At 42.5% G+C, this 11,569-nt stretch overlaps 1 protein-coding gene across 15 annotated transcripts in view; it reads left to right on the plus strand.

The window, feature by feature from the left end:
- LOC122542710 (ryanodine receptor 1-like) overlaps positions 1–11,569 on the plus strand; it is a 404,506-nt gene that overhangs the window by 187,884 nt on the left and 205,053 nt on the right. For all 15 annotated transcript variants that reach the window (XM_087983940.1, XM_087983944.1, XM_087983942.1 and 12 more), the window contains 2 exons: positions 5,187–5,301; positions 8,781–8,913. In XM_087983940.1, the coding sequence (XP_087840066.1) occupies positions 5,187–5,301; positions 8,781–8,913 (248 nt within the window). The remainder of the gene's footprint in view (positions 1–5,186; positions 5,302–8,780; positions 8,914–11,569) is intronic.

Below are 11,569 nucleotides of genomic sequence, written 5' to 3' on the forward strand. Positions count from 1 at the left end.
TCCAAATTTAGCAGTTTCCACTCACTTTTGGATAGAAATAAACTAAATGATTTGATTGGCTGTCTTTTGACTTTATTAACCATTATCACTATCTTTAGCAATTTCCACATTGTACTCACAGATGTCTTTGCTCCTGTATTCTATTTATTTGGCTATTAACCAAGTAATATGTAAACTATTTCTTCCAAAATGTGAAAATTCCTATATGGAAATTCTTTTGCCAATTATAGGTCTGTTCAGAAGGTTTATTACTGCCCTCTTGTAAATGGCTGGAGTCTGCCTCCATTCCTATAAATTTAAAAAGAAGGTATTACTTATTTCAGAGTTTGAATTGTTAATAAAAGCGATGAACAGCAGTAAACCCAACACAGATCTCTATGGAACATCATTTTCCATATTGGCTACTCTTCACCTTTGTTTTGATCTCTGCCTTACTACATAGTTATGCTGATGGTTCCCTGACTCTGCATTCACTGACTTTATTCATTAGCTTACTCACTGGTGTACCCAAGTCTCTTGAAAATTTAGATCTAATCCATCGGTCTCTTTACCATTGTAAATTCTCTGGAACTGGTTAAAAAAATTCCGTGAAGTTAGTCAATCGAGACTTTTTCTTTCAAAATCCATTCTGAATGTTTATTCTGAACTTTTTTTGTTTCTAGATTTTTGGTTTTCTACTTTCTTCTTTAGTAGGGATTCCCTTCTCGTTCTTACAGCTAATATTAAATTCGCTGGTCTGCTTGTGCTCCAGCACTCTGCCATGTAGTAATGAATTATTAAATACATGTAATAATGCTTGTGGTATTCCTTTACAAATCCTTTTATTTCTTTATTGCTGAATACATAAATTAAATTTACGTCTGAACCTTGATGAGTATTTATCTGAAAATTCAATAGAGACAATTTTAGTTTCCAAAGCAGGTGTATTGTGGACAGGTTTGAAGATAAGTATTTAAAATCAGAACCCTGTCTGCCACATTGAATTTTAATGCAGAGAGGATTCCATTTAAGAGGTGCTTGATCAGTAAAATCTTTTTAGAGACTTTGTGTCTCCAATTTTCTATGCATTTAATGTTTTCCTAACTACGATGGGATTCTTGGATATTAGGAAATATGACTGGTAGTAGAAAATTTAAAAAACAATAAAATTAGATCATAAACTAACATTACACAGAGGAAGATCATTTGACCTATTGAGTCTGCATGACTCTTTCATAAAGCTTTCAGGTCCTTGGACTCCTCCATCGCCAGACCATGGCAACACGACGGTTGGAGGAAGAGCGCCTCATCTTCTGCCTGGGAACCCTCCAACCACAAGGGATGAACTCAGATTTCTCCCGTTTCCTCATTTCCCCTCCCCCCACCTTGTCTCAGTCAAATCCCTCAAACTCAGCACCGCCTTCCTAACCTGCAATCTTCTTCCTGACCTCTCCGCCCCCACCCCACTCTGGCCTATCACCCTCACCTTGACCTCCCTCCACCTATCGCATTTCCAACACCCCTCCCCCAAGTCCCTCCTCCCTACCTTTTATCTTAGCCTGCAGGGCACACTTTCCTCATTCCTGAAGAAGGGCTTATGCCCGAAACGTCGATTCTCCTGTTCGTTGGATGCTGCTTGACCTGCTGCGCTTTTCCAGCAACGCATTTTCAGCTCTTTCATAAAGCTGTCTAGTTCTCCATTCTATCCTGATCTTTCCCTGTATTCCTGCATTTTGTTCTTCTTTGAATAATATAATATCTTTTTGAAAGTGCATAGAAAAGTTGGCATCTCATCTCGATCCATGGTGGACCACATGAGCTACCCAACCAACCTCTACAGTCCCAGCCTGAAGGATCCATGCTTATGTCTGGTCAGGGGCCTGATTCGTATTTCCCAGAGGACGGGTCTGTCAAGTGCTCCCCTGTCCCTTGATTAGAAGAAGGCAGTCAACAGGGTTGATCACAAGTATCTAGTCAGAACTCTGCAAACATCCTGGTTCAGGATGCAGTTTGTCACCTGGATCCAACATCTGTACACTGCTGCAAAGTGCCTGTTAAAGTTAACTGATCCCTGATGGTGCCCCTTCACTTTGACAGAGGAGTGCTTTACAGTTGTCTAGCCAACTGTATTCCCTGTGCATGGACCTTTTCTGTGCCTCTTGCTGAGGAGATTCTCAGGAGTAGCTTTGTGTGATCTGGGCACAAGGTGATCTTTCAGCCTATATTGACAATGTGTTCCTCATTCATTGACGTGGCTGACCTTGGGTGGATGTACGAGTGCCAGGAGGGTACTTGGCCACGTGGGGGTCTGTTTTAGCCCAACTGATCTTCCACCAGGATCATCTGGGCCAAATAGTCCAAACTTCTGGTCAGTCCACATCAAGTGAATTCCTTGCCAAAGACATTACGGGGGCTCAACTGGAACATTACCTATCTCCTCTATCGGAATCCTCACTGGAGAATTGACAGAGTCTGGAGGCCAGTCTCAGCTTGCCTTGGCTGCTGGACAGGACTAGTCCAAGTGTTATCTTACAGGAGTTGATTGCTGATCATAAACTAGCTGATGGCCTCTATGCTATGGTACCAGCTGGTCTATTTGACCCCCTCCTGGTTTTGTCACAAAACTTCAAAAGAAGCTGATTCACTTCTTCTGGGACAAGGAGATGCACTGGGTTGTTGCAAAATTTAGGGTCTCCCTGATAAGAAGGGCAGTCAGTCGCTGGTGTGCCTCTGCATCGAGGTGGTGATTTCCCAGCCTTTGGACCCTGCAGAGATCATTTTCCACAAACCACCTCCCATGTGGTGCATGTTGACAATGTATTTCTTCCATCGGGTGCATGACCTCAATTACAACATGCTCATAGCCTCTTGTCATAGACTGCGAGGGTCTTTGGGTTTCCCACTGGATATGGCCTTTTTTTTTACTGGGACCTGATTGATGTCTGGAACATGGTCAACTCACACTGGGTCGGGAGTAGCTGCTGTTCAAATCCACTCCTGCATTATCACGGGTTCTAGCGGCTGGCGGAAGGGTGGTCTATGGCTGAGAGAGTGACCAGAGTCAGGGAATTGCTAGGTGGCAGAGGCCTGGGCTGGATGTTGATGCAGGCATTAGCAAATGGTAGCAGTGAATGTCCAGCTTAAGGCCAATGCCATCGGTTGCCTGAAAGCAGCGGCGCTTGGGTCTGACGTGCACCAGTTGGAGAGTGCTCAGCTGTGCAGTGGGATCCTGTCTGTGTGTACCCCTGCTTGGATGGTATTTCATATCAGCCCTAGGTTCCTGAGCCTCCCTCAGGAGCCCAACCCAACAACCTTAACCGCCCCATGGGATTGCCCTATGTATCCTTCCAACTGTTGCGGAGGTACTTTTTGTACAGACTGCTGCCTCTCACCATCCACTTTGATTTCTTCATCCACCACCCAAACACAGCCTGGCATGGATCCTCAGTGGAGGCTTGGCCTTGCAGGAGTCCCCCCACTTTCCTCAGGATATGGGGCAAAGGGTGTTTTACAAAGCAGACCTATATAACCATAGATTGCCATGGTCCATGGATTTCCAGCCTGCTTGTTTATTTTGTGGAGCTGTGGAGTTTGGGATTATGTATATACTGGTTGTTGTTGATTGCAGCCCCTTTTTAGTTATTTAAAAAAATTTCTCTTGTGCTTGTGGTTGGGCTTCAACCCCACCTCCTGATCATTGGGCATCTGGTGTGGAGGGGTGTGGGCAAATCAGAGGCCCTCCTTATGGTTCTGCTCCTTGGCCTGGCCAAGTTGGCTATTAACAGGTCTAGTTTCTGGGCTGTGGAGGTGGTCACATCTGCAGATACGTACCCCTCTTCTGTGGCTAATTTTGTACCCAGGTGTCCTTGGAGATGGAGCACACATTGTCTACCAGTACTCTTGCTGCCTTTAGAGAGAGGCAGCCATTGGAGGGGAATTCTTTCCCCTTCTAATGCCATTTTAATTTAGCCATTCCCTACCCCAACCCTCCCTTACCTTTGATGGTTTGTATTATTATTAATGGGCTTTGCATGCAAAGTATTCATTTGGAAAGGCGGGTGTTTTACTGGTGGTGATTCATAGAAGAAAGAAACCACGATGATTTCGTGTTGGAAAAATAAAACACTTCTGGATATAAAAAAGAAAAAAATAGAAAAGTTTCACCTCGTGTTACCTCTGGTTCTCTTGCCAGTCACCATAGGTTTGTGGCCATTTGTTATCAAATTTTCACTCAGCGAAAAGAATTTAACCTTATTTTAAACAAGAACAGAGAAACTCAGCAGATCTGTCAGCATCTATGGAGAGAAAACAGAGATAAATGTTTTGGATCTAGTGACCTTTCTTCAGAACTGTTCTGAAATGTTAACCAGACCTGCTGAGTTTCTCCAGCAATTTCCGATTTTGTTTCCGATTTTCAGCATCCACAGTTTTTGTTTATTGTTCATTTTATTTTACTTCATTTAAACCCTTAATGAATTTAAAAGTCTTTATGAAATCTTATCTATCCTTCTCCATTGTAGAAAAAAACAATTGAGTTTCTCTAGTGTTCCCTCAAGCCTGGAATCTATTCCAGCAAATTTCTACTATATGCTCCCCAAAACTATGTAAAGTGTAGTGCCTGGAATTGGATTCCAGCTGGGGCTGAATGAATGTCAGATGTGCAGCAGCTTTTCCTTAAAGTAAATTTGCATGTTTTTCTTCCCATGAAATCCCCTGGCAACTCTGACCAACATAGTCACACGTTTACAACCTTTGTCTGCCATGAGTTATACAAGATAACGAGAGACATAGATAGTCTCTGGCTATCGACTCTATTTCCCAGGGCAGAAATGACTAACACGAGGGGTCATAGTTTTAAGCTGGTTGGAGGAAAGTATAGAGAGGATGTCAGAGGCGAGTTCTTTACACAGAGAGTTGTGAGAGCATGGAATGAGTTGCCAGCAGCAGTTGTGGAAGCGAGGTCATTGGGGATATTTAAGAGACTACTGGACATGCAAATGGTCACAGAGATTTGAGGGTGCATACATGGGGATCAGTGGTCGGCACAACATCGTGGGCTGAAGGACCTGTTCTGTGCTGTACTGTTCTATGTTCTATGATTTCCGAAATCAACCCACTTCTGCAGCTATTTTCGTAAGAACTGATGCTGTTCATTATTCATGTAACACTGCAATTTGTTTAGTAAAGTTTTATCTTTGATTTTGCAGAAACATTATGAACAATAAAGTCTTCTATCAACATCCCAACTTAATGCGTGCTTTGGGCATGCATGAAACTGTAATGGAAGTAATGGTGAACGTGTTGGGAGGTGGTGATTCGAAGGTATCCACACATATTAAATTCTGTAATTCTTCATTATTATTCATTCAAGGGATGTGAGTGTTACTCACTAGGCCAGTACTTAACTGCCCAATAGGCAATTAGAGTCATTCATATTGCTATGGGCTTGGAGTCACATGTAGACTAGACCAGGTTAAGATGGCAGATTTCTTTTCCTAAAGAGTGCTGATGAATAGGATGCATTGCTGGAAAAGCGCAGCAGGTCAGGCAGCATCAAAGGAACAGGAGAATCGACGTTTCGGGCATAAGCCCTTCTTCAAGAATGAGGAGGGTGTGCCAAGCAGGCTAAGATAAAAGGTAGGGAGGAGGGACTTGGGGGAGGAGCGTTGGGAATATGATAGGTGGAAAGAGGTTAAGGTGAGGGTGATAGGCCGGAGAGGGGGTGGGGGAGGAGAGGTCGGGAAGAAGATTGCAGGTCAAGAAGGCGGTGCTGAGTCTGAGGGTTGGGACTGAGAAAAGGTGGGGGGAGGGGAAATGAGAAAGCTGAAGAAATCTGCATTCATCCCTTGTGGTTGGAGGGTTCCTAGGCGGAAGATGAGGCGCTCTTCCTCCAGGTGTCGTGTTGCCATGATCTGGCAATGGAGGAGGCCAAGGACCTGCATGTCCTTGGTGGAGTGGGAGGGGGAGTTAAAGTGTTCAGCCACGGGGCAGTTGGGTTGGTTGGTGCGGGTGTCCCAGAGGTGTTCTCTGAAACGTTCCGCAAGTAGGCGGCCTGTCTCCCCAATGTATAGGAGGCCACATCGGGTGCAGCGGATGCAGTAAATGTGTGTGGAGGTGCAGGTGAATTTCTGACGGATATGGAAGGATCCCTTGTGGCCTTGGAGGGAAGTAAGGGGTGAGGTGTGGGCGCAAGTTTTGCATTTCTTGCGGTTGCAGGGGAAGGTGCCGGGAGTGGAGGTTGGGTTGGTGGGGGGTGTGGATCTGATGAGGGAGTCGCGGAGGGAGTGGACTTTCCGGAACGCTGATAGGGGTGGGGAGGGAAATATATCCTTGGTGGTGGGGTCTGTTTGGAGGTGGTGGAAATGACGAAGGATGATACGATGTATCTGGAGGTTGGTGGGGTGTTAGGTGAGGACCAGTGGCGATTGAGGGGAAATTGCGGTCTTTGAAGAAGAAGGCCATCTGGGTTTTTCGGTAATGGAATTGGTCCTCCTGGGAGCAGATGCGGTGAAGGCGAAGGAATTGGGAATATGGGATGGCGTTTTTACAGGGGGCAGGGTGGGAGGAGGTGTAATCTCGGTACTGTGGGAGTCAGTCAGTTTAAAGTAAACGTCCGTGTTGAGTCGGTCGTCCGAGATAGAAATGGAGAGGTCTAGGAAGGGGAGAGAGGAGTCTGAGACGGTCCAGGTAAATTTGAGGTCGGAATGGAAGGTGTTAGTAAAGTGGATGAACTGTTCAACCTCCTCGTGGGAGCACGAGGTAGCGCCAATACAGTCATCGATGTGGCGGAGGTAAAGGTGGGGGGGTGGTGCCAGTGTAGCTGCGCCCCTCCCCCAAGTCCCTCCTCCCTACCTTTTATGTTAGCCTGCTTGGCACACTCTCCTCATTCCTGAAGAAGAGCTTATGCCCAGAACGTCGATTCTCCTGTTCCTTTGATGCTGCCTGACCTGCTGCGCTTTTCCAGTAACACATTTTTAAGCTCTGATCTCCAGCATCTGCAGTTCTCACTTTTTCCCTGGTGAATAGAATGGCGTTTCACAACAATTACTGGTTACATGGCCATCACTTTATTACAAATTTGCATCTGCTTTATTTTACTTTTATGATTGCAGAATTTAATGATTGTTTTAAGTATGTGACCAGAGTCTGCCACCAGATGTTTATGACTTTCTGAGGGCACTGTGTTCACATTGATCCAAATTAGAAATACTTTCCTACATTTTAAATATTGCTGATAACACTGATTTCAAATCTTTTTCATAGTCACGTACAACCTTCTCCCTCCTCTCGCATCATAGTACTCTTACCCTGTAATAACATTACTGCCAACAGGCCATGAACTAAGCCATTGACAATTTACCAGTTTATTTCAAATAGTTCAAGATCCTCACAAAAACAAATGGGAGGAAATTTGAATGAACACATAAAGTGTCAGTGCATTGGAGTTCTGAGATATAATTTTATAATTTTGTGATCTAAAACCAGCACCTTTAATTCTGTCAGCAGATTTGGAGATGTTATAAAATTGTGCAAAATGCAAGCAATATGAAACATTCATGAGAATGCAGTGCAAACATTTGAAAATCAATTAGACATCGCTTTTATTCTTTTTATTTCATTGTCTAATTTTATTGCATATTCTAATCTCTATAGTCCCTTCTTTAATTTTCCTGCTCACTTTTGAATTCTCTTGGTTTTATTTTAGTTCCTGTCCAGTTTAATGGTTAAGGAGGAGAAAGTGAGGACTGCAGATGCTGGAGATCAGAACCATTATCCAGTTGGGCAACAGTGATTTACTGATTAATACTCTAAAAATTGGGTTAACCATTAAACAGCGCTGAAAAATGTGTTGCTGGAAAAGCGCAGGTCAGGCAGCATCAAAGGAGCAGGGAATCGACGTTTCGGGCATAAGCCCTTCTTCAGGACATGCTGCGCTTTTCCAGCAACACATTTTTCAGCGCTGTTTAATGGTTAACCCAATTTTTAGAGTATTAATCAGTAAATCACTGTTGCCCAACTGGATAATGGTTTTGTGATTCTGTAACTACAGTAAGTTTTAAAATGAGAGTACAGGAAGCCTATTTACAACTGCTGATAGAACTCTTCAAAAAAGAATTGCCACAGTTGAAGTCACCACTTTTAAACAATGTATTAAATATGAAAGTTCAGAGGCCTGACAAATAATATTGTATGACATGCGACATTTGACATTTCCAACTGGCAACTGATAATTCTTCAAATCAGGTATTTGTGCTGGTGTTTCCCAATGTGTGCTTTTTATGTGAGCGCCAAATTGTGAAAATGTGTTCTTTATTTTCTATAGCTGCTCCTTACAAACTGGATGAATAGCATTGAATGGCCTTACTTCCGCTCCTATGTCTTATGGTCTTATTTGTTGAAAAGAGAATAGAAAAATAATTATGCTGATCATCCATATCACAAATTACTCTACATGCAGGCCACTGGTTATGACTCAAACACATTATAGTTCCATAAATAGCAAATAAGTCTAATAACCTAATTATCTATATTTTGGTTGTTTTCAGGTAAGGCATAATTGCATTCAGCACAATACTTTAAAAGTTCGCTGCTATTCTTTGAATAGTTCCATGTAATCTTCTGTATTAAAGGGGCATCAATGGCATTATTGTTACTCCAAAGCTATGATTGTTAAAATCAATTGTCCCTCACTTTTAGTGGATGTTTATTAAGGTAGCAGCATGTGCATGTAAGTGACTTCTATCAATATAAAATCTGCTCATTAAACTTTCACTGAAATACGTATACCCTGTTTTTTGTAGGAGATACGGTTTCCCAGGATGGTTACAAACTGCTGCCGATTCCTGTGCTATTTCTGTCGCATCAGTCGCCAGAATCAGAGAGCTATGTTTGATCATCTAAGCTACCTACTAGATAATAGTGGCATTGGACTTGGTAAGTAATTGGTGCTGAAAGATAATGGTGACTGCTGCTGTTGCATATAGAAAAATGTCTTGTACACAGACATATCTCATGTCAGAAAACGTTCAAATTTTATTTAACTGGCAAATTCAAATTTTAGATACTACATTTGTGATTTTCTTTTACAGAAAATTTTAGTTTTTTCATATAGCTCTGTTTCATCCTTTGGGAACATTTTGAACTACAAATCCATGAAACTAATTTTGTTCAAACTACTTTTGATATCATTTGGTCATAGTCATACAGCACCAAAACAGACCCTTTGGTCGAACCAGTCCATGCCGAGCATAATCCCAAACTAAGTAGGTCCCACATGACTGCTCCTGACCCATATCCCATCAAACCTTTCCTATTCTTGTACTTAGCCAAGTGTCTTTTAAACATTGTAATATTACCAACATTCATCACTTCATTCCACATGTGAACCATCCTCTTTGTAAACGATTTGCCCCTCATGTCATAGAATCGTAAAGTCATAGAGATGTACAGCACAGAAACTGACCCTTTGGTCCAACTCACCCATGCCAACCAGATATCCCAACCCAATCTAGTCCCACCTGTCAGCACCTGGCCCATATCCCTCCAAAAAGCTCTCCCTTTAAAAATATGCCCCTTAGTATTAAAATCCCCCATCCTAGGGAAAAGATAGTTACCACTGACTCTATCTACACCCCTCATTATTTTATAAACTCCTGTAAGGTTGTTAGACCAGAGCTGGGGAAAGTTTAGAAATCGGTGTGGAATTAGAAGAATGGAGAAATTAGAATGAATGCAAAAAACATAAACAGAGGCAGTAAGAGCTTCTACAATATATTAGGAAGTAGAATAGCACTGGTAAATGATGAGGACATAGTTTTAAGCCAAGGGGCCAGTTGTTTAGGACTGAGATGTTGTAAATCTTTGGGATTCTCCAAGAAGATACTCTACTATTGTCTATGTCTAACACTGGGATATCTCTCAGGAGCTTGAAGAATGTAGGGAGATGCCAAGAAAGTGGAGCTGAAACCCTTGATTTCAACCTCCTGTGTTCCAGTGAAAAAAGTCCCAGTCTATCCAGCCTTTCTTTATAACTCAAACCTTCCATACCCAGAAAAATCCTGGCAAGTCTCTTCTGAACCCTATCCAGCATAATAATAGCCTTCCTATAACTGGGCGACCAGAACTGGACACAGTATTCCAAAAAGGCCTCACCCTGTACAACCTCAACATGATTTCCTAATTCTTGTACTCAAAGGACTGAGCAATGAAGCTAAGCATGCCAAACACCTTTGTTAACCACCTTGTCCATATATGACACAAAGTTCAAAGAATTATGCACCTGAACCCCTAGGTCCCTGTTCTACAACATTTCCCAAGGCCCTATCATTAATTGTAGAAGCCCTAACCTTGTTTGTCGTAACAAAATGCAATACCTCGCATTTATCGAGATTGAACTCCATCCGCCATTTTTTCAGCCCATTACCTATTTGATCAAGTTCCCTTTGTAATTTTAGAAAACATTCTTCACTGCTTGCTATGCCACCGGTCAAGACCCAGAATTTGGGTGGATCTTGTATTTTTGGACCACATTAGCATTCTGATTGAATTTCTTTTTCAAACTCTTTCAAACATGGATGCTTCCCTAATGGCCAGTGTTGTTTTCTGGCAATGTAATAGCTTTTCCAGCCTTTTCTCAAATGGCCCATTTGTAACCAGTCAAGTTTGTAGGGTATTCTACAGTCAGGTGTCTTCATCTGATTTATTTTGTATCACATGATTTCTCCAGCAAGACCATGTCACTGAACTATATTTAGCATTATAGAAAAGGATTGGGGTAATTACATTGGGCTTTACATTGGTTATCAAGTAAACTTTGTACTAGGCATACTTTTACTGATGCTTACCCCTCCTTGTTGCTAAGATGCCTCCTGTTGTACCAGGTATGCCTATTCAGCTGGAATTTGGAAATTGCCCTTAATTAAGTCCTCTAGGAGACAACTGATTACCATTTCTCACTGTCACCCTAACTCCTAAGCAGATGAACTTGTAAGGCCAGATTTTCATCTTGTAGGTGGGATTCGGGAATTCTCCCAATTCTGCAATCTCACCTCAATCCTAAAAGTGCTCGCCTACCATATTTCTCAACCCAGGGAGGTGGCAATATGTGGAAATTACCTCACCATTTCAGAAAGCACTTTCAAGGCAGCAAGGGGGCATGAAGCTTAGAAGGAAGTCTTCAGAGGGCATGGAAAAGGGTATAGATGGAGAGTTGAATGCTGAATAGAAGTGAATAGAACTAGGTTGTTTTTCCAGTAAACGGAGTTGGGACTTCTAACCTTCCAACCTAACCTGCTGCCTACCTCTGTTGCAGCCTAGTTCTATTCACTTCTGTTCAGCCCTCAACCCTCCATCCATACCCTCTTCTTTAGGCAACAGGCTCAATTCCAATCCATGTCTGCCCCAGTATGAAAACAAGGTCTTTGATGACTGAGATGGGATTGTAGACTCAGGAAAGTATTCAACTCATAATACTCATGCTCTTAATGAATATCTGGCCCCTAACTTACAAATTTTAAACTGCACTTATCTTTGCAGCACACCACTTATTGCAATATGCTGATTCAAATATGATTTATTTCTCTACTTTCTT

Source organism: Chiloscyllium plagiosum, unplaced genomic scaffold (genome assembly GCF_037043375.1).
Source record: "Chiloscyllium plagiosum isolate Xiang-an unplaced genomic scaffold, Cpla_swu_hap1 HiC_scaffold_47, whole genome shotgun sequence".
Lineage (NCBI taxonomy): Eukaryota > Metazoa > Chordata > Chondrichthyes > Orectolobiformes > Hemiscylliidae > Chiloscyllium > Chiloscyllium plagiosum.